General features: G+C 33.3%; 4 protein-coding genes across 6 annotated transcripts; 3 read left to right on the forward strand and 1 right to left on the reverse strand.

Annotated features, from left to right (window-relative positions):
* Positions 1–2,352: 2,352 nt before the first annotated feature.
* On the reverse strand, positions 2,353–2,829 carry LOC140888604 (B3 domain-containing protein At2g33720-like). Its single transcript, XM_073296299.1, has one exon. The coding sequence runs from the start codon at positions 2,827–2,829 to the stop codon at positions 2,353–2,355; it is 477 nt and encodes a 158-aa protein (XP_073152400.1).
* A 1,226-nt stretch (positions 2,830–4,055) lies between these two features.
* LOC140888207 (BRASSINOSTEROID INSENSITIVE 1-associated receptor kinase 1-like) lies at positions 4,056–6,174 on the forward strand. Its single transcript, XM_073295898.1, has 5 exons — positions 4,056–4,183; positions 4,467–4,589; positions 4,716–5,036; positions 5,186–5,455; positions 5,700–6,174. The coding sequence occupies exons 3-5, from the start codon at positions 4,859–4,861 to the stop codon at positions 6,083–6,085; spliced, it is 834 nt and encodes a 277-aa protein (XP_073151999.1). The 5' UTR covers positions 4,056–4,183; positions 4,467–4,589; positions 4,716–4,858; the 3' UTR covers positions 6,086–6,174.
* Positions 6,175–8,074: 1,900 nt separating this feature from the next.
* On the forward strand, positions 8,075–11,362 carry LOC140888198 (BRASSINOSTEROID INSENSITIVE 1-associated receptor kinase 1-like). The gene is made up of 5 exons (XM_073295886.1): positions 8,075–8,254; positions 8,611–8,736; positions 8,835–9,167; positions 9,876–10,270; positions 10,968–11,362. Exons 1-5 carry the CDS (start codon positions 8,098–8,100, stop codon positions 11,259–11,261), a joined length of 1,305 nt encoding a protein of 434 aa, XP_073151987.1. The 5' UTR covers positions 8,075–8,097; the 3' UTR covers positions 11,262–11,362.
* A 1,601-nt stretch (positions 11,363–12,963) lies between these two features.
* Positions 12,964–15,564, forward strand: LOC140888202 (BRASSINOSTEROID INSENSITIVE 1-associated receptor kinase 1-like). Of its 3 annotated transcripts, none has more exons than XM_073295890.1 (5): positions 12,964–13,209; positions 13,758–13,877; positions 14,010–14,336; positions 14,460–14,854; positions 15,072–15,564. In XM_073295890.1, exons 1-5 carry the CDS (start codon positions 13,083–13,085, stop codon positions 15,387–15,389), a joined length of 1,287 nt encoding a protein of 428 aa, XP_073151991.1. In that variant the 5' UTR covers positions 12,964–13,082; the 3' UTR covers positions 15,390–15,564. The 3 variants fall into 3 exon arrangements, with proteins under 3 accessions (XP_073151991.1, XP_073151992.1, XP_073151993.1); XM_073295891.1 differs by having other exon boundaries at positions 13,767–13,877; XM_073295892.1 differs by having other exon boundaries at positions 15,058–15,276.
* The last annotated feature ends 6,921 nt before the right edge of the window (positions 15,565–22,485 follow it).

Here is a 22,485-nt window from a genome sequence, read left to right on the forward strand (position 1 = left end):
TAATAATAATAATAATAATAATAATAAATACATATAATAATTATTAGTGATACTAATAATAAAAATAAATACAAATATGATTGCGTGTAGATATATCTCATAAAAAACAAAATGTAAATTAGTTTAATTGTATATTGTTCGTCTAATAAAATAAATATATCTATTACTATTATAAAAGTATAATAAATTTTAGTAATACTAATAATAATAATAAATATATAAATTAGGAAATGTCATTGCACGAAAATCTATACAATATTAACCAATTAATGATGATAATAATTATAATGATAAATAAATAAATATAGTAGTTAATAATATTAATAATAATAAATAAGAAAATATGATTGCACGTAGAAATAAAGATTAATATCTAATGGAATGGTTTGTTCTCATAAAAAAATAGCTTCATATAGACATTAATTAATGTATAATAATAATAATAATAATAATAATAATAATAATAAAAATAATTATAAATACATATAATAAGTACTAGTATTAGTAGTACTAATAATAATAAATAAATAAATATATTAGGAAATGTCATTACACGAAAAACTATACATTAATAATAATAATAATATTGCACGTAGATATATCTCACATAAAAAAAACTTTAGAATGTATCGAAAGAGACGGTTAAAAATTTATTTAATATTACATTTGGTTCATTTACAAGAAAAATGAATGTCTAAACATGAAAAAACTTTAAAGAACCAAACAACAAATCACACAATAATTTTTTTTATAATTTGACAAATTAATACCTAAAAACAATGATGTATTTTTAGTTACGATAGAAAAAATGATAAAATCGAGTGATTCTTAATAAAACACAAAAGACAAAAGGACGGGTGTTGGTTTTGAGGGAAGAAAACCCAAAAAGTTAACATAAATAAAAAATATATATTACAATATCAAATAAATAAAGCAATAATATCACAATTAAAAAAACAGGTAAGTGTCAAAGAGACTAAATAACATCAAATTCGATAATTAAAAAAAACATGAAAATAAGAGATAATGATAGGATTGGTGGATTTAATCGAAAATAAAGTAGGAGAGAAAAATAAAAGATAAGAAAATTGAATGATTAGAAAATTAAACAAAAACGTTTGAAAAAATCAGGATTGTTTAAAATAGTTGAATATAAGATGAAAAAAATTGCGTATAACGTTCATTTGCACAATTTTGTGACTATTCATAGTGCATTCAAGTTAGGGGTGGAATAGGGTCGGGACCCGTCCCGTAAACCCTCTACCCAACTCCCGTTCCAAAAATAATCGAGAAACTTTTTTTTCTTCCGATCCCATACCCAAAACATTTCGGGACCCGACTATTCGGGATCCCGAACATTCGAGATCCCGTCGGATAGGGAAAGAAAATCCCGAATTATAAAAAATGTGTGATTATTTTATTAAATATATTATTTAGAAACTTATTTTATAAATAAAAATAAATATTTAACTTAAAACATATAATATTAAAATATTTTGGATAATGTTTTAAGGTTTTGTTAAGAGAAAAAATGTATCGGATAATTATTAATAAAATGTTCGGATGCAATTACTAAATAAATGTTGTTAAATAGATTGTCAAATTAATCTCTGGAGTCTTATTCTACATATTTGTTCTAATTAGATAATTATAAATATGAATTAATTAAATTATTAATGTATTTTTAAAAAAAATACACAAAAATAAAATGTTATTTCGTTATTTTTCAATTTTATCGTTCCAACAATAAAAATTATGTGAATTAAGTCCACAATTAAGTGATAATATGAGTTGAAGCCTAATAATATTTAGCTTATTATATTAATAAAGTTATTAATAAAATATATTATTATATTATTTCGAAACGTGTCGGGAATACCGTCGGAATAAGTTTTTATTCCCGAATGGAAAAAATCTTGAGCTCTTCTTTTATTTATGGATTTATTATTATTTTTTATTTTTTTATTTTATCTTCCATGTAGTTTCTCGATAATTTTGATGCGAGGATTTGCGACTCTTCGACGGAGTCGTAGACGGTGGAGAAGTTGGTTAAAGCATCCTCGTAAACCATGTCCGCTTCCTCCGTGGTATTTTTTAATGATTTAGAACTTGGATTCTTTTTTGATCTTTGCAAGAATTAAACAAATATTAAGATTGATAAAGTTGTGGTCCAATATGGAAGTTTGTAATCTTTTATCATAATATTTCAACAATTAATATATAGAACAAGTTCACTAGCTAGCCGCCTGCATATGCATGCATGTTGTGTTATATATATATTTACACAGATCATCAGAAAGATTAAACAAACAATTCGGTGGTTCTAAATTCGAATATGATTAATATATAATTTCAAAAGAAAACGATCTCTGCCTTGTTGAGTAGTGTAAACTCGAATCTTCCATGTTGTTCTTCCCAGCGAAGCCCGATTTCGTCGTTGGTTCTGAGTCCTCGTCTTTTAACGAAATCTTTCCTCCAACCTTTGATGAGGGTGTAGCTCTTAGTTATCCACGTTTTCAGCGTAAGCCTGTGCTCCGTCTTCGTATCGACGTCGTAGAAAACAATCTCCACACCTATCTTCTTGTCGAAATCTCCCACGTGAGGCAACACATGTTTTTCAACAGCTTTCATTCCTAGCAGAAGCCTCGACGATCCGTCCACGTCGCTCTTGTGCAGCTTTTTCTTGATCGTCCAATGATCGTCGATTTGACTATCCGAAATCGGGGCGGTGATCGCTACTCCGAACAGTACGATAGTTGTCGAACATGCATTTAGAGAAGCTTGGCCGCGGTGATTCTCTTCTCCGGAAGAAGAAGCGGTGAATGCCATTCATGCAAAAAAAAAATATATTTGTTGAGATATAATAACTTATTTTGGTATGATCAATGCTATATTTATAGAAGTGCGGTTTCGAGTCCTACTAGGATATGTTAGTTTTTCAGAGTTTCCATAAATATCTATTTAATTATCTGAATGAAATATAAAAGTTTCATAATTTAAAATTTAAATATTTGTGGAAGAGTAATTGGGATCCTAGAGAATCCGGGAACAAATCATTTAATTACAATTCATTGAATTTTAATTTAATTATTTCAAATTTCGTATTTTTTTTTATTTAACTAATTACATTTTGGATCGGAGTTTAAAACAGATCATTAGATCGTGAAATAAATACTTTCCATTTATATGTGCTACTTATTATATATATGGAACTTTATTTGAAAGTTTGTATGGATCGATAAAATCTTGAAATATATATATATCTTGGCAAGATATTTTTTTTAAAAACAGTTGGAAAGATTTTTTTTTTTTTTTTAAATTTGTATTCAACCTAATATTTTAAAAATAATCTGATAATCATGTGTGAACTTAATTAAAATTTAAATAATTTGCGTAGATAGAAAGAAAAAATTTGAAATATTTATAAAACAAATTGAAACTCAATTATAGCACACGCCTTAACCGAAATTAAAAAAGATAATGGTTGTTCATAATGGTTGTTATTATTATTTGAATAAATGGTTGTATTTAGAATTAGGCCCAGCCCGATAGATTGGGCCCAGAGGGTTTTGGGTTCTCCAATTTTTGATGGATACACTCGGCGGAAGTTTGATGTTGATCGGTAATTGGACTGGCTTCTCCAAATATTTGATCTTCTTGTTTTTGAAAAAATCTGAACTCGTGTCTGTGTCTAATGTTACAAGAGGTGAAAATTAAAAAATTGAAGTTCTTCCTCTCCTTAATTTCCGCAGATTTCATGATTATGGGGTGCTGAACGAAAATCCCTTCAAATAATCTTCAGAAAGTCACTGGATGAATAGTTATTTTTAATGATAATTTTGGAACGATGACCTAAACAAAAATGAAGTTTAAAAGAAATCAGTTAAAAAAACTACGGGCAATCGTAGCTGGAACCTTCGAATTCATTAGGTGAAAGTTTTGCACCTGTACATTTAATAATTTTGATACGGAACTAAGGGGGCAATCTCAGATTTTGACAAGAAGAAAGAACCACGAAAATCCTAGAATAAATGCTTTAACGATTCATGCGACGGTATTGATACTAAAAAAAAAAAAAGAGAGCAGCTCCGGCAAATTGCTCTGTGTCCCAGCATCAGCTCCAGCTCCTCCTTTTCATCCGATTTCCTCTTCGATCCATCAGATTCTCCACATGTTTCTGCAGGTATTATTTTCATTTGGGTTTAGGCTCAATCAATGGTTTAATTAGTCGTAAATGCAACCATGGAATAGTTATTTCTTTGTTTCCGTGTGTTTTTGGCTTAAAGATTATCCATTTTGTGACAAGTGATGATTGTTTTTGTGGCTAACCCACTTAATAAGGGATTTTTTTAATGAAATATTTTCAAGATTAAATATGTGAGAATAGATACAAATATAAGCAATGGATATTATGTTCATAATCAAACAATAAGGCAAAACATTCTTATGAACAAAAATCATTGCAGTTGCCAACAATGCTGCAGGAGGAGGGGTTGCTGCTGGAGCAGTTCGTCTATTTGCTGCCCCTTCAATTGCTCTTGCTTGGTTTCGCAGAAGGAAGCCAAAGGATGGTTTATTTGATTTTCCTGGTTTGTGGATTTAGAGAAGCTGAAATATCATCATAAAATGTATAGCTTTTAGTTTCTTTTCTTTTTTTTTTTTTTTGGAAATCTTATTTTGTGTATTATTGTACCTGGGGAGTGGGGAGGATCCAGGAGTTGATCTGCCACAGCTCCAAAGATTTTCACTACATGAATTGCAAGTTGCATCGGATAATTTCAGTCAGAAATATATACTTAACAGTGGTGGATTTTGTAATGTTTACAAAGGTCGATTAGCTGATGGAAGTCTAGTAGCAATGAAAAGACTGAAAGAAGAGCACGCTAAAGAGACAGTTTTTCATACAGAAGTGGAAATTTTCGGCATAGCTGTGCATCCAAATTTACTTCGTTTGTGTGGCTTTTGCATGACTCCTACGGAATGGTTGCTTGTTTATCCTTGTATGGCGAATGGAGATGTTGCATTGTGCTTGAGAGGTTGGCTTGATATGCTATCATATTGTTTATTGCAGCTCAACACAATATTGTTGAAGTACTACATGATTCTAGGGGATGATTATCTGCCGGTGGTCCAGTATAGCGCGGATTATGTATTTTTAATACTTTTAATGAACTTATTATTATAGAGAGACCTGAATCTCAAGCTCCACTTGATTGGCCGATAAGAAAACGGATAGCATTGGGGTCTGCGAGGGGACTTGCTTATTTGCATGATCACTGTGACCCTAAAATCATTCATGGGGATGTCAAAGCTGCTAATATATTCTTGGATGAGGACTTGGAAGCAATTGTAGGTGACTTTGGGCTAGCCAAACTTATGCACAGAGAGGATACTCATGTTACCACGGCCGTTCATGGAACAATTGGTCATATTGCTCCAGAGTACCTCTCCACTGGTAAATGTTCAGAGAAAACTGATGTTTTTGGTTATGGAGTTCATCACTGGTCAGAGAGCTTCTGATCTTGCTCAGCTCGCCAATGCTGATGATTTGATGTTAGTCGAATGTGTTAGCCATATTACTTCACTTTTGCTTGTTGGAATCTGATGTGTTGAATCTGTTTTTACACTCACGACTACTGTACATTGTCCACTTTAAAGTTTATATATATATACATGAATTTGTGGTTGAAAAATGTCAGGTGAGGCGACATTTGAAGGAAAAAAAGTTGGAGACGCTAGTGGATCGGATGCTGATCTTGGCGGCAATTACGTAGAAGAGGAAGTGGAAGAGTTGATCCAAGTAGCTCTGCTCTGCACACAGAGCTCCCCATCGGAGCGTCCGACAATGTCCCAAGTCGTGAGGATGCTCGAGGGTGATGGTTTGGCAGAGATTTGTGAAGAATGGCAGAAGGGAGAATTAATATTCGATGACCCAAAAACTTACTGCATAATTGATCGCGAGAGGATATTTATTCCGAAGTATTTTCCGAGCCAAGATGATTCTCCAGTGGATGAGTTTGTTTTGCTTTTTTTGTCCCCATGCATGCACCTTATTTTGCCTAAGTTCCAGTTCTCAGAATTTTGATGATGCATTGCAGGATGTTGATATTCTTTATACTTTTGTCCGTTTTATTTCATGTCAGGAGTTGATGTGGAAGAACCCAAAATGTTATGCATATTTTTAATGATAATGCACACTCATTTCGTATGTAATATGTATAGAATAGGAAGGTCGTGAAAAGAATAAGCAAAGTTATATATTATTTATCCTCATAATTTTTTTTACCTCCAAAATTTTCTCTGAAGCACTTTAATTGGTGTCTCAGGCCATCTCCAATCCTGTTGGGTTTGGCCCAACTTCTCTTCAGTCCATTACCAAGGCCCATCCCTTATAAACTCACGTGTTTTAAAGACACCGTTTGGTATCATGGATAATATGTATGCGATATGAATAAAAGTGAGATAAAAACATTATGAAATATGAATAAGTAATACATAGATATGAGTAATAAATTGTTTTGTATGTTTTTAATTTTGTAGAATTATTTTGTTTATTATTATATATTCTCTTAATTGCCCTTGCCAATTTCACATATATGATACTCATCCTCCACTAATACCATGAGTTGGAAGGGATTTTCATCAAGCCCACATCTAATGTCATACCGGGCTATGAGATGACATTGAGTTAACAAAAAAATAAAAAAAACATGGAATGAGTAAAAATTTATGGATCATCTCACATTTCCATTTTCATCCAATGTACCAAACGGTATCTTAACGTTTTGAAAGCCCTCATGTTTTCTCAAAATCTTGAGCGGCCAATTGCGTGAGAGCGGGAGAGGGAAAGATCACATGGTGTGCTTCTTCCTTGGGTGTCTTCGTTGTTCTCTTTGCTTAGTAGTTAGTACTATTCCGTGTGTTTCTCTCTTCGATTGGTCACGTAATGATGGGATGTTTCCACTTTGTGTACACATTATATTGTATTGATGTAATACTAATTTCAAAATTGTGTAATTCCTACATTAAACACAAAAGATATTTTCAACTCATTAAGTCTATACTAAAAAGAATATCTCGAGATATTCATTATTATTTTATTCACAATAACTAATTTATTGCACAAAATATTTTTAGAGACAATAATTAAAATATCAATAATATCTAAAATAATTTGTATATAGATTATTCATTACAAATATTTATGAATAAATTTTTTTAATTAAATCTGTTTTATGAATTATTCTAAAACATTTAATTTTATTATTTTTATTAAAATAATAATATAATTCAAAACATAAATTTAGTTGATTATTGAATAAACAAGAATTTTAAAATAAATAGTTAAAAATTTACATAATGATATAATCAAATAATTAATAAATAATTTTAATATATATTGAAATACATAATTATAAAAAAAAAAGAAAAAAAAAGAGATGACGAAGTTATAATGTTGCACCAAATTTGATGCAAGTGTAACACTGTAACATTACACCATTTCATGGCCAAGCATACCGTTGGGTTGGAGCTACATTTAGGTTTACACTAAATTGGTGTATGATTGGAGATGATTTGAAAATCTAAGATGATGGATTAAGTTACGTCAATAACAAATTAATGTTATATAATTTGATTTTGTAGGATAAGTAACAGCTAAATATTTTTTTTTAAAGAAAGAATTGTGCGTGGTTGACATTGTATAAATTAATAACTATAATTTTAGTGATTATTAAATTTGTCATATTTTACCCATATATCAAACAAGACAATATAATTGTGTAAATTATAATTTTGACACTCATTTTTACGATTATATGCATGGTTGTGACGTGGACCCAGGGGCCACATTTCGCATTTACACGTTAATGCAAAATAAATGGAATATAATTTCTGGTTAATTTGTTCTTCTCTGGATAATTAATGAAGCATTAACTTGTTCTACAAATTTTGGTGAATAGAGTCAAGTGCTGAAAATTTTAAATTACCGATGAAATTTCTCAAAAAAAAAAAACAAAAAAATTAATTAAATGCTGGGCGTTGAGTCTCAGTCAACCAACAAGTCCACCTTATGCAAGAAGCAATTAAAAAGCGATAATGTCGATGGTGTATGACAACTGGGAGAGGCTGGTTGCGGCCGTTTTGAAAAGAGAGCAGCTTCGGGAAATTGCTCTGTGCCCCAGCTTCAGCTCCAGCTCCTCTTTTTCATCTGATTTTCGTTTCGATCCATCAGATTCTTCACATGTTTCTGCAGGTATATCTTATATATTTTCATTTTGAGTGCTTAATTTCTTTTTTTTATCAGATTTCAATCAATGGTAAATGCAACGATGGAATAGTTAGTTAAATAATTCTTTGTTTCTGTGTGATTTTGGTTTATCGATTATCTTTTTCTTTTTTTTTAATTTGTGACAAGTGATGATTGTTTTTTTGTGGCTAACCCACTTAATCACGTTTTTTTTTTTTTTTTTGTTATGAATGAAAAAGTTTCAAAATCAAATATGTGAGCATAGATACAAATATATATATAAAAAAAACAAAATGTATTATATTCATAATCAAACAATAAGGCAAATTAGCATTCTTTTGAACGAAAAATCATTAATGCAGTTGCCAACAACGCTACTGGAGCCGTTGCAGGAGGGGTTGCTGCCCGTCTATTTGCTGCCCCTTCAATTGCGCTTGCTTGGTTTCGCAGAAAGGAGCCAAAGGATCATTCATTAATTGATTTTCCTGGTTTGTGGATTTAGGAAATATCATCATAAAATATACAGCTTTTAGTTTTTGTAATTCTCTATTAATTTTGTTTATTATTGTAACTGAGGATGATCCAGGAGTTCATCTGGCACAGCTCCAAAGATTTTCACTACGTGAATTGCAAGTTGCATCATATAATTTCAGTCACAAAAATATCATTGGCAGAGGTTGGTCTGGTAGGGTTTACAAAGGTCGATTAGCTGATGGCAGTCTAGTATCAATAAAAAGACTGAAAGAAGAGTTAGCTAAAGTCGACAGAGGGCTGCAATTAATCCAAACAGAAGTGGAAATTTCCGGCATAGCCGTGCATCCAAATTTACTTGATTTGCGTGGCTTTTGCATGACTCGTACGGAACGATTGCTTGTTTATCCTTACATGGCTAATGGAAATGTTGCATCGTGCTTGAGAGGTACGCTTGATCTGCTGTTCATATTGTTTAATTTACTGGGTTTTTACTTCGTGTGTTACGAGTCCAGGAGATCAGAATAATGGGATTATATAAGCCGTAACATCATGATTCACGAGTAACTCAAGATCCTCGATCGACTGTTGTAGCTTTAAAAATGACTCAAATTTTGGAATGTCATGTCATTTATGTGGGACAACTAATTAACATGATCTATGAGGTAAAATCCATTTTGTTTTTCTAATGCTTCAAAGAAAAATGATTTTTCAAGAATACTTCTTATTCCATCTCAGTGTCAAGCAACCGAATGCATTTGCCTTGATCCATCATATCTTGAGAGAGATTTGGATGGTTTCCTCACAATTCAACGAATCCATTAAAAGCTTGTGCAATTTTATTTCAGCTAGCATTAATTCATATATCCGTATGAGAAGACAATCATTCTATGCCATGTACTACTTTGTAACTATCTCGTGGCATTTTCCTTTTTTAGATTCTCAACACTTGTGTGGTTATTTATACTGCTTCAGTCACTAGCTAGTAACTACGTACTATAACCACCTTATTTAATTTATACCCAAACATGCAGTACTATATTGCCAAAATTATATGATTCTAGATGATCATTTGCCAGTTGTACGTCCAGTGTAGCGCACACTATGTATTCTATATGTATTGCTTTTATTGAACTTGTTTGGTGCTTTACTCTAGATAGACCTGAAACTCAACCTCCACTTGATTACCCAATAAGAAAACGGATAGCATTGGGGTCTGCGAGGGGACTTGCTTATTTGCATGATCACTGTAACCCTAAAATCATTCATCGAGATGTCAAAGCTGCGAATATATTCTTGGATGAGGACTTTGAAGCAGTTGTCGGTGACTTTGGGCTGGCCAAACTTATGGACTACCAGGATACTGATGTTACCACGGCTGTTCGTGGAACAATTGGTCATATTGCTCCAGAGTACCTCTCCACCGGTAGATGTTCCGAGAAAACTGATGTTTTTGGTTATGGGGTCATGCTTCTTGAGCTGATCACTGGTCAGAGAGCTTTCGATCTTGCTCGACTTGCCAATGATGATGATGTGATGTTACTCGATTGGGTGAGCCATATTATATCACTTATACTCTTTGTACTTATGAGTCTTTAGTATATAACATAGCTTCTTGGAATTTTGGATGCTAAATCTGTTTTCACACTTGCGGAAACTAGAGATGACCATGTTTCACTTGTGAACCAAACCTAACGTAGTTAGTAACCTTCCATGATTTTTGGATCACTCAAGGGTTTGGGTTTTCCCTACCATTGAACCGCCTGTTCAGTAATCTGCAATTGTAACAGTGGGTTCAGATGTTTTGTTTTTCGTTTTAGTAATTCTTAGAGATAAGCTAGAGATATGTAGATATTTTAAATTTAAGTTTAGGCTCCATTTCTTCTTCATTTGAATGTGTGTAATTAAATTTTAGTTGACAGTAAATTTTTAAATTTGAACTTTAAAAACTTTTTATTATATATACATAGTTTGTATTTTTCATTGTTTTTAAAACTTTGACAGTCATATTTAGTTAAAGATTTAAAACAATTTGAAGGTCAAGCCGGAAATGATGGTTTTTTGAACTGGTCATTCCAATTTGCTGGTTCCGACCTAGAAACCTGCGGGTCTTGAACTGTGTGGTCTGGTCTAACGGAGACTATAAATTGTTTTAGTATTGAATTTGTCTTGGAATCATTTCAATTACTGTATTCAGTGGTTCATTCTCAGTTCATACATTAAAGTGCATGTACTTGAAAAATGTCAGGTCAGGGGACTTTTAAAGGAAAAAAAGTTGGAGACACTCGTCGATGCGGATCTTCAAGGTAATTATGTCGACTATGAGGTGGAAGAGCTGATCCAAGTAGCTCTGCTCTGCACACAGAGCTCCCCGTTGGAGCGTCCAAAGATGTCGGAAGTGGTGAGGATGCTGGAGGGTGATGGCTTGGCTGAGAGGTGGGAAGAATGGCACAAGGAAGAAATGTTGGATGACCCGAAAACTGATTGGATAATTGATGGTCACGAGAATATTGATTCCGAAGTATTTTCCGAGCCAAGATGATTCTCCAGTGGTGTTCTGAATGGTTTTCTTTTGCTGTTTTTAAGTTCCACTTCTCATTATGTCTCAGAATTTTGATCTCAGATGTTCACATTTCCACCGCAGGAATCGCTAAAATTTATTTCATAGTAACGATAAGAATACCCAAATGAGAGAAAAAAAAATACCTGCAGATATTTAAATGTAATGTTTGTTGATGGGTTTTTGCTTGTCCAATATAATGATTGAACATATTATTTTAACCGGGTTATTTTAAAATTTTGATATTATATATACAGTGAGAAAAAGACCATTATTTGAAACATTATACAACAAGGATATTAAATTAAAAATCAAATCAAGGGAACGATTTATTAATATAAAATTATATAATTGTGAAATTAATTTAAAAAAAAACAATAACAACAGTATGGTGTAATGTTTTTTGACGCCTAACAACAGGTTGTTACTTGTTACGCCAGTACAAATCTTCATTTCTTTATTTACATTTTATTTTGAAAAGGTAAGTAAGAATATAAATAAATTAATCTCATTTGTAACCGTATATAATTTGATTATAACGTAATATATTAATTACTATTAATATGTGCTACGGTTAGGTAATGTTTGAAGTGACAAATTATTAATTAATAATTTATCTTGTACAATCTCATGTTTATTTTGTCATACTAGAAAAAATGCATGTGCATTGCACGTAACAACAATTTTATTTGATTGAGACCGAATTTATCAAATTTCGAATGTTTAGCTATATTAAAATCAAGTGTTATACTTTTTAGAGCAAGTTCAAACTTTAAACACTATGATTCAATATCTAATTAGCTACTGAAGTGAGAATATTACGTCTTTAACTTTTTTTTGTGTGATATTTGTCGGTTCATGATCAAATTTTTTTTTTGTAATGATATTATATGTTTATACTTTGAGTTTGATTTATTTTTTAACTAACAACTTTAAAGTAATAACATGTGTTATATATTTATTGTAAAACGTAAAAAAAAAATATTTTTATTACAAACTATAGGATCAAGAGATTTGTAAATCTATAGTTGGTGGTAATTGTGCAACTCAAATTTTTTAAATCGTACAACAGTTCAAATAAATACATGTTTCAATTGTTCAACACAGTAGGAGGACAATTATTGCACTCAAACAATAATCACCTTATCAATAATTGTGCTTTCAATCAATGTGAATCGAAATCATGACCTTCATGACTTCGATATTAATTGTATGACCAAACGTGTCTCGCTTTACCAAAATTTATAATTGATGGTAACAATACGACTCAAATATTTTTAACAATACAAAATCTCAAGCGTCATGTTTAATTCGATTGCTCTCAAAGACTATTATTGCACCACAACATAAACAATTATCATAAATGATAATTTTACTTATATCGATTTTTAAGTAAAAAATAATAATTTCTTTTTTTTTTTATAAATATCATTCAAATTTTATTATAATAATAATAATAATAATAATAATAATAATAATATAGATATCATTCAAATTTAATTTATTTTTTTAAAAAAACAAAATAGTAATATATTATCATATCTAAAATTTAATCAGTCAAACAAACTATCAAACCAAATATTATATTAACTATATTTTTTTATTTAACACAATATATTGTTTATATCTATAATATTATTGCCATCTTAAACGTACAACAAACTCAATGCGTTGAGTCAACAAACAAGTCTATCCATCCATCCCCTAGGCTGCTTCCAATAATTATTCATTCATTTTCATTTTCTTTTTCTTTGATTATTGTAACTACAGAGTGATCATCTCAAAGCAAAAGTGGTGCCGATCATGGTGTATGAAAACTGGGAGAGGCTGGTTGGAGCCGTTTTAGAAAGAGAGCGGCTCAAGCAAATGGCTCCGTGCCCCAGCTCCTCCATTTCATCTGATCCATCAGATTCTCCACATGTTTCTGCAGGTATAATTAGTTTCATTTGGGTTCCTGGTCCATTAATGGTTAAATCTTGGGTGTTTCAGGTAAATTAATATTTGTATGTTTCGTTTCATGCATGTTTCTGTGTTCTTTTGGTTTAAAAGATTCTCCATTTTTAATTGTGACAAGTGATGATTATATTGTTTGTGTGGGTTTCTTTCCAAGATTAACCAACAACATGAATATGTCAATTGGTGTATCAGTTGTCTCGCGTAGGATATATAGACAAAGACAAACCTCTTCAATTTACCGTAACTTTCGACAACACTATAGCTCACCTGTCAATCAAAATTTAATTTAATTTAATTATTTTACATTTATTTCACATATATTAATTGATGTTTGAACTAGCATGCGACCGTCAAGCTTAGACCTTAATTTATTTTTGTTTTTAGGAATGTGTCAACAACTACAAAAGTTGAATAACACTTGAAACAATAAGATCCCTTCATTTTTTTTTAAATGAAAGTTTTTAAAAATTAAATATGTGAGCATTGATACAAATATATCAACAAAAAAAAAAAAAAAAAAAGTCCTTGCAGTTGCCAACAGAGCCACTGCAGGAGCAGCGCGTCTATTTGCTGCCCCTTCAATTGCGTTTGCTTGGTATCGAAGAAGGAAGCCAGAGAATCATTTCTTTGATGTTCCTGCAGGTACGTAATTTGTCGATTGAGAAATTAAAAAAAAAAAAAAAAAAGCGGAAATATCATCATATAATGCACAGCTTTCAAATTTTTTTTCCTTGTTTCTTATTTTGTCTACTATTGTAACTGAGGGGGATCCAGGAGTTCATCTGGCACAGCTCCAAAGATTCTCACTACGTGAATTGCAAGTTGCATCACATAATTTCAGTGAGAAAAATATACTTGGAAAAGGTGGATTTGGTAACGTTTACAAAGGTCGATTAGCTGATGGCTGTCTAGTAGCAATCAAAAGACTGAAAGAAGACCGCACTCAAAGTGTTGAGCTTCAATTCCGAACAGAAGTGGAAATTATGGCCATAGCTGTGCATCGAAATTTACTTTGTTTGCGCGGCTTTTGCATGACTAGTACACAACGGTTGCTTGTTTATCCTTATATGGCTAATGGAAATGTCGCATCATGCTTGAGAGGTAGGCTTGATATGCTATCATATTGAGTATACTGTGTTTGTAAAATATTTTATTAAAAATATATCATTCTCATATTGAATGTTGCTTACCTTATGTTTGCCTTTTGTTGGTGCATTATTTTAGAGAGACCTGAATCTCAAGCTCAACTGGATTGGCATATGAGAAAACGGATAGCATTGGGGTCTGCGAGAGGGCTTGCTTATTTGCATGATCACTGTGATTTGAAAATCATTCATCGGAATGTCAAAGCTGCGAATGTCTTATTGGATGACGACTTTGAACCGGTTGTAAGTGGCTTTGGGCTGGCTAAACTTATGGACGGCAAGGATAGTCATGTAACCACGGCTGTTTGCGGAACAATTGGCCATATTGCTCCTGAGTACCTCTCCAATGGTAACTGTTCTTTGAAAGCTGACGTTTTTGGTTATGGGGTCATGCTTCTTGAGTTCGTCACTGGTCAGAGAGCTCTCGATCTTGCTCGGCTTGCTGGTGATGATGATTTGATGCTACTCGATTGGGTCAGCCATGTTATTTCACTTTTGCTTCTATTCTGCTAAGTCTTGCATTTTTTGTTAAAAATAGCTTATTGGAATTTGAGATGCTGAATCTGTTTTTTTTCACTCACGGAAGCTATGTATTGCTTCTAGTATGAAATATTTCGATTACTGCATAGTATCAACTTTAAATTTATACATGAAGAGATATATATATATATATGTAGTTGAATAATGTCAGGTCAGGGAAGTTTTCAAGGAAAAGAAGTTGGAGACGCTTGTGGATGCTGATCTTGGAGGTAATTATGTAGAAGAGGAAGTGGAAGAGCTGATCCAAGTAGCTCTGCTCTGCACACAGAGCTCACCATCGGAGCGCCCAAAGATGTCGGAAGTCGTGAGGATGTTAGAGGGTGATGGCTTAGCTGAGAGGTGGGAAGAATGGCACAAGGAAGAAATGTTCCGTCAAGAATTCAATCGAATGCATCACCCCAACACATATTGGATAATTAAGGACTCCACTTCGAATATTCGTCCGGATGACTTATCCGGGCCAAGATGATTCTCCATTAGCGCTTTGGACTCTCAACTTTGTATTTGATCAATAGTGTTTATGTAAATGGCTATTTTTTTTTCGCCTTTTTGCCCCCCTTTCCCTGTTTTCGATTTTACTCCCAAGTTCCCGTGCTCGTTCCGTTTCAGAATTTTGATGATGCAGGATGTTAATATTCTTTATAGTTTGTTGGTTGTATTTCAGATGCTCTCATATCCATAGAGCAGGAATGGCTGCGGAAGAACCCAACATATATTTTATATTCACACTCATTTTATATATATGGATTGAATAGGACAATATTGCAAAAGAATAAGCAAAGTTTACGTGGGAATTACAATTTCTTGCTTGGGGATAACTTCTAATACTTTTATCAGCAAAAGATGAATATATAATCATTTTATATCTAACTTTTGCATGTTTTGGTAGTTTTTTTAAAATCTGAACTAGGCTCTGTGTCTACTGTTTCATATGCTAAAAAAAATTGAAGTTGTTCATCTCCTTCCCTCAGATTTCATGGTTATGGGGTGCTGAACGAATCATCCTCAGAAAGTCACTGGCTGAATATATAGTTATTTCTAACGATGACTTTGGAAAACCTGTTGAGGAAATATCCCATCGTGATTTTAATTACCACTTAATTTCCATAATTATATAAAAAAAAAATATCTTCTTTTTATCAACCAATTAATACGAATAAAGCTAGCAGGGAGTGTGGGTCTGCTGCTTCCTGTAAAGCAAATGTTGATGGATATTTTGAGAGGAAAGGAGTATAGCTGGAACCTTGTAATTCATTAGGTGGAAGTTTCGCAACTTTTTACTTGTAATAAATCTGAAAAGGAACGAGGGGAAGTTTCGGATTTGGGCAAGAAGAAAGAAGTCGTTAATGACTTGTACAAGAAATCTCTTCCATCCATCCCGTAGCTAGTTAGTTTTGATAATATTAATTCATTTTCTTTGAGTACTATAATTACAGAGTGATGTCCATGGTGTATGACGACTGGGAGAGGCTGGTTGCAGCCGTTTTAAAAACAGAGCAGCTCAGGCAAATTGCTCTGTGTCCCAGCTTCAGCTCCTCCTTTTCATCTGATTTCCGTTTCGATCCATCACATTCTCCGCATGTTTCTGCAGGTAATTAATATATACATAACATGACAGCATAAAAATACATCATATGATAGATAATAATGCAACACATAAATACTTATATATATACCTTTAAAAAATTGGTTTAGGAGTACAGATTCTAAATTCCCAGCCTAAAGATAAGTGAACATCATATCATTATTATTTTTAATCTAAAAGTATCTACTAATCCAATAGATACTACAAATAAATATTAAGGATTCGGAACAATAATTTCATCTATCTTTAGTCCGCAGAAGTTGAGAGTACCTCAACTAAGAAATTAGTTCATAATAAATTCGAAGATCAAACTAAACATGTTCTTGAATCTAGACATCAATTCAATAATAATAAGCTCATATCATTTATTCATTCTCCGTAGGATCGACTTGGACTTAATTCCTATATTATAACTTGGTTAGTAATTTTATTTCTGAGTCCACAAAAAGATTTGAGAGAACTGAGAATAGACTTGATAATATGGAGATACACTTGACCAATGTGGGTACTTTAATTCAAATATAAATTACGTGCATAAATTGTACTTATCAAATTTTCCTAAACTTAGACTTTTGCTAGTCCCGAGCAAAACAATAATGAGCAATATAGTCGGCCTCCGAATTTTTACATTCCAATATTAAAAACTCATGTTTTCTAATTTCATCTTTATTGAAAAATCAGAGAAAAAGTCCTTACGTTATAAAGTTATAAAAACCTTATATAAAAAATAGGCAAAAATAAACAGGACTGGAATCTAGACATTGATTCTTTTTTTTTTTTCGCAATCTTCTTTGAACCGTATAGGTGCACGTACGGTTCTTAAGGGATACTATTTTACCCTAATCAACCGAATTTATCGAGAAAGATTACTCTTTTCAGGCCAAGCCGTTAATAGCGAGATCTCGAATCAACTTATTGGTCTGATGGTAAATCTCAGTATTGAAGATGATACTAAGGATCTTTATTTGTTTATAAACTCTCATGGCGGAAGGGTAATAGTCGGATTAGCGATTTATGATACTATGCAATTTGTGCGACCAGAATTCCATACAATATATATGCATGGGTTTAGCTGCGTCAATGGGATCCTTTCTCCTAGCTGCAGGAGAACTTACCAAACGTCTAGCATTCCCTCACGCTTGGCGCCAATGAGGTTTTTTTATTTGAGAGAAAAAAGAGAACTATGTTTTTGCCATATGAATATTAAGTAATAATAAAGTAATAATAGCACGGCACTTCGAATTTGATATGAAATTTTTTTGTATTGTCTTTTTTTCAAAAGATTCAATTATGTATCGAGAGAGTAGTATGAGATAACAAGGATTTTCGATTTTCAATTATCTATCGAAAGTCCAATCCAGCGTCACAAACTTTTTTGTTTTTATACCGAAGGGCTTTTAAACAATATTTTTGTTATAAAAAAGATCGCGAATGTTGCGTAATTTTGTGCCCGCAAGTGCACGGTGTCAAGTTTTAATATAAAAAATGAGTCCAAGTCGATCCCACATAGAATGAATAAAATGATATTATATTAAATATTTGCAACTAATAAAATCTTAATCTTATGTAGAGCTACGAGAATGATTTGAGTTTATATCAAACTAAAATTTGCAAAAATAAAATTAATTAACGACGAGTTCACGAGAGAAAAATTCAATAAGCGAAGAATGCTAGAGGTTCGACTTCACTTGACTGTTCACCATAATTTATTTCTAATGATTGTTCAATTATCAATTCTTCTAGTTTATTAGCCAAGAATCCCTATTATTTTCTACTACCTCTTTCGAGTGTCAAGCAGAAATTCGTATTCAATAACAAACTCAATATCTCTATCAAAGTTCAATTATTAAATCCGGTAAATAGCACAAGAATTCTTCTAATGACTTCTATGGAGTTATATGCCTCTCGAACAATATAAACACCAAAGATGTATTTTCCTATGTCGTATTCAAAATATCCTCTCTCGAGTGATAGATTCTAAATAAATTATCATTCAATCTATGACCAGTAAATTGAAAGCATTAAAATCAGGAAAACACAAATAAACTGTGCGAAGAATTCAAATATATAAATCAAAATATCTCAATCATGGTTTTCAGTCAAGATCCGTCTACCTCTAGACTAAGAAATTAGTTCATAACGCAATTCAAAATCAAATAAGACATGTTTTTCCAACAATCCATAAACTAAGAAAAATAGAGTTTAAAGAGAAACTAGAACGAATTAGAATGAAGCTTCTCCGTCGCCGGATGCCGCCGTCTTCAGTCTTCGTACCAGAATCTCGAGCTCTTGTGCACTTCAAAAATTCTCAATCGCCGTCTCTATGCTCTGAAAACTCTCTAAACCCTCGTATCCTCCCGAATAAGTCATAAAATCCCTTTTAAAACTCGATTAAAGACTTTCCATATTTTTGGAGACTGCGCAGCGCTGGAGCGCTAATAATTCGGCGCTGGGGCGCTCAAGTTTCGTATTTTATTTTTCAATAATGGACGTCTTGCACTGGAGCGCTCAAAAGACAGAGCTGGGGTGTAACACCCGGTATTTTAAATACGTAAATCCGCATGCATAATTAGGATATTTAATTATTTAAATTTGTGATTTATGGGTTAAATAATTATGTGAATTATTTGTGCATGATTTAATTTATTTTTAAGCATTTAACCCATAATTAGTGATTTTTATGATTTTTAGTATTTTAATTATTTTATCGCGTAGACGGGACCGTGAACGGACGAGATGACAACTTTCTAGCCAATTAATTTCATGAGCCTTTTTAGAGCCCTAAAATATTATTTTGAGTTTTATTACCTCAAAATTTTTAGTATTTAATTTTATATAATTTTAGGGGTCCATTTTTATCCAAATTTAGCCATTTTAATGACTTTTAATTATTTTTAAAATTCCCTAAATTTAATATTTCGGGATTTTATTTTAGTATCAGATTTTTAAGTATTAGTTGGAGCTTTTAAGTTATATATTTTAGTATTAAAATCATTATTAATATTTTAATATCCTAAAACCTATTTTAATTAAGTTATAACCCTAAATTCTACCCAAAACCTATCCCTACCCCCACGTTAACTCCATCAGCCGTCACCCCACCCCATTGTTCATCTTTTTCCTCGATCAGCAAGCCCTAGGAGGTTCCATAGCTCGATTTTCTTAAAGCTTCGAAGGTGTGTTCGTCTCATCGTCCCGGAATCGTCCCACGCACGTTTTCTCTTCAATTTCGGTGAAAGGCATGATTCCTTCTCTATTTTTCGTACCATATCAGTTGTTATGGTGTGTGTGTGTATGCATCGATTTTTATCTAAGTTTTCCTTTAGAAATTCAATCGGTTTTGATGTATGCATATGGTTCTTGAAATTTGTTGATCATGTTCACGTTTTTGCTAGCCATGGATCGTTCTAGCAGCTGGTCATGGTTGATAGGATGTCTAAGGTGGGTCTAGGCTCAAGTGGCTCGAGGGGCTCGAGCCAAACGAGCCTAGAATCAAGCCAAGAGGTGGTCGGCTCCATGGTAGACGCAGGCTAGGGTTTCGGATTAAGGGGCTTCGGGTTCCTTGGCTAGGGTGCATGGGGACCGAGGCTGGGCTGGGTTCAATCCGCCCAGACGTGGCTACGTCTGGGCGGCGGCGCTCCGGCCAGGGGCGGCCGGAGCGAGGCGGCATCAGTCCCTAAAGGGCTGCTGCACGCGGCGGCCGAGAAGGGGAGGGAAGGGGGAGTTTTGTGTAACACCCGGTATTTTTAATTACGTAAATCCGCCTGCATAATTAGGATATTTAATTATTTAAATTTATGATTTATGGGTTAAATAATTATGTGAATTATTTATGCATGATTTAATTTATTTTTAAGCATTTAACCCATAATTAGTGATTTTTATGATTTTTAGTATTTTTATTATTTGATCGCATAGACGGGACCGTGGACAGACGAGATGACAACTTTTTAGCCAAATTATTTTATGAGCCTTTTTAGAGCCTTAAAATATTATTTTGAGTCCTATTATCTCAAAATTTTAAGTATTTAATTTTAGGGGTCATTTTTATCCAAAATTAGTCAAAATATTAACTTTTTAGTATTTTTAAAATTCCCCTAAAATTATATTTCGGGATTTATTTTATGTTTCAGATTTTTTTTAAGGTTTCTTTTAGAGTTTTAGTAAGTTATATTTTATATATATATTATATCCTTAATTATATAATTAATTACCCTATTTCCTAATTAAACTAAAACCTAAACCTATACCTACCTCCCACGCCTTCTTCCACTCAGCCGACACCCACCCCCATCTCCTTCTTCTCCACCTAGCCGACGCACAAAGGAAGCCATAGCCAAGGATCGTGAAGCTCCAAAAGTCCCGTACTTTCGTCCCGTCGTCCCGGAACCGTCCCACGCTCGTGTTTTCTCGTCATCTACGGTGAAAGGCATGAATTCCTTGTTATTTTTCGTACGATATCAGTAGTATATTATATGGAATGTGTAGACATCGAATTTCCTTCAATATTTTTCAGAAAATGGTTGAAGCTTGTTCTTGGCATGCATATTCATGGCTCACGCATCTTTTTTCTTGTCATTGGATCGCATGGTTTGGTTCAGGGCTAGGGGTCCGGCTAGGAGGGGTCCTAGGGTGCCTAAGGATCGAGCCATGGCCGGGCTTGGGGCTGAGAAGGGCTCGGCCGATCCGTGTTAGGCTCGAAGAGTGCAGCTGTGCGCAGACTAGGGTTATGGGAGAAGGGCTTCGGCTTTAGCCTTGTGGATTGCATGGGGGTTGGGGCCCTGGCTGGGTTCGGGCCGCCCGGACGTGGGCTACGTCCGGGCGGCGGCGCTCCGGCCAGGGAAGCAATGGGAGAGGGGGGATCGGGTTGGGCTGGGTTAGGGGTCTGGGTCGGGTCTGAGTGGTCCGGGTCGGGTCGGTTATGTAGTGGGTCGGGTTAGTGAGTTCGGGTCCGAGTTTGGCGGGCCGGGCTCGAGTATTTTATTTTTAAAGTATTTTACGAAATTATGTGTTTTTGAGTCAAATAAATTGAAATAAAATTATTTGGACTCCCAAATAATTTTATTTGAAATTTTAAAATTTTAATTAAGTTAGTCCATTAATTTTATGGGTTTTTGAGCCCATAAAAGTTATTGGGCCAGTCTATGGGTTTTTGGGCCCATTGGGCCAGTTTAAGTTGTTATTGGGCTTAGTGTATTTTAATGGGCTTTATTAATTTAATTGAGCTTAGAATAATTATTTGGGCTTAAAGTTTAAGATATTGGGCTTAAGTATGTTAATGGACCAGATTTAAGTTAATGGGCTTGTGTGTAGGGCCAGCAGTCCAGGACCATCCATGAGAAAATTTGCATGTGTCCTGATTATATATTTAATTATTTTTATGCATTCAAGTTATTTTAATATTTATATGTTAATAAGAAATTAAATTAAATATATATGATAGACACACATTTTATTCAAGTACATGCATTCATGAAATAATATTTTATGCATAATTTAATGTTTAAGTTGAGCAATAAAAATATTTTATGTTGGAAGTTGAAGTAGTGTGACAATTTAAGGGGGATTCGTCCCCATATGATTGAAGGGCAGTTTACTGCCAATTTAAGAGGTGATTCGTCACCGGCCACGTACGTAGGTTTCCACGCTGATCAGTATTTAATGTATGATTTAAGGTTACACTACGGATACAACCATGCTATGTTAGAAAATAAATTGCTCAATAATGTTATGTATTATGTTATGTAATATGTTTATTTAAGTAAGTTATGTTATGTAATTTTTTAAGCATGCTCATTCATGTATATGTATGTATTAGTATTAAATTGGTTTAAATTATTTTAAACCCTTGTTATGTTAGCATGTTGGGCCTCTAGGCTCACTATACTGGTATGGTGCAGGTGAGTACGTTGAGGATGACATTGTACCCACCGGAGGCGAGGACGTATGAGCATGCATGCAGTGGCCCCGTGACCGTGAA

Source organism: Henckelia pumila, chromosome 3 (genome assembly GCF_033568475.1).
Source record: "Henckelia pumila isolate YLH828 chromosome 3, ASM3356847v2, whole genome shotgun sequence".
NCBI classification, from domain to species: domain Eukaryota; kingdom Viridiplantae; phylum Streptophyta; class Magnoliopsida; order Lamiales; family Gesneriaceae; genus Henckelia; species Henckelia pumila.

What these genes read in the sequence shown, in the direction of transcription:
- LOC140888198 (XM_073295886.1), top strand. Translation starts at nt 8,098, where the DNA reads ATGTCGATGGTGTATGACAACTGGGAGAGGCTGGTTGCGGCCGTTTTG. An exon ending in TTCTTCACATGTTTCTGCAG is followed by an intron (nt 8,255 to 8,610) that starts GTATATCTTATA and finishes TCATTAATGCAG; the next exon opens with TTGCCAACAACGCTACTGGA. An exon ending in ATGTGATGTTACTCGATTGG is followed by an intron (nt 10,271 to 10,967) that starts GTGAGCCATATT and finishes GAAAAATGTCAG; the next exon opens with GTCAGGGGACTTTTAAAGGA.
- LOC140888604 (XM_073296299.1), bottom strand. Translation starts at nt 2,829, where the DNA reads ATGGCATTCACCGCTTCTTCTTCCGGAGAAGAGAATCACCGCGGCCAA.
- LOC140888207 (XM_073295898.1), top strand. Translation starts at nt 4,859, where the DNA reads ATGAAAAGACTGAAAGAAGAGCACGCTAAAGAGACAGTTTTTCATACA. An exon ending in TGTTGCATTGTGCTTGAGAG is followed by an intron (nt 5,037 to 5,185) that starts GTTGGCTTGATA and finishes TTATTATTATAG; the next exon opens with AGAGACCTGAATCTCAAGCT. An exon ending in TCCAGAGTACCTCTCCACTG is followed by an intron (nt 5,456 to 5,699) that starts GTAAATGTTCAG and finishes GAAAAATGTCAG; the next exon opens with GTGAGGCGACATTTGAAGGA.
- LOC140888202 (XM_073295890.1), top strand. Translation starts at nt 13,083, where the DNA reads ATGGTGTATGAAAACTGGGAGAGGCTGGTTGGAGCCGTTTTAGAAAGA. An exon ending in TTTCTTTGATGTTCCTGCAG is followed by an intron (nt 13,878 to 14,009) that starts GTACGTAATTTG and finishes AGGGGGATCCAG; the next exon opens with GAGTTCATCTGGCACAGCTC. An exon ending in TGTCGCATCATGCTTGAGAG is followed by an intron (nt 14,337 to 14,459) that starts GTAGGCTTGATA and finishes GCATTATTTTAG; the next exon opens with AGAGACCTGAATCTCAAGCT.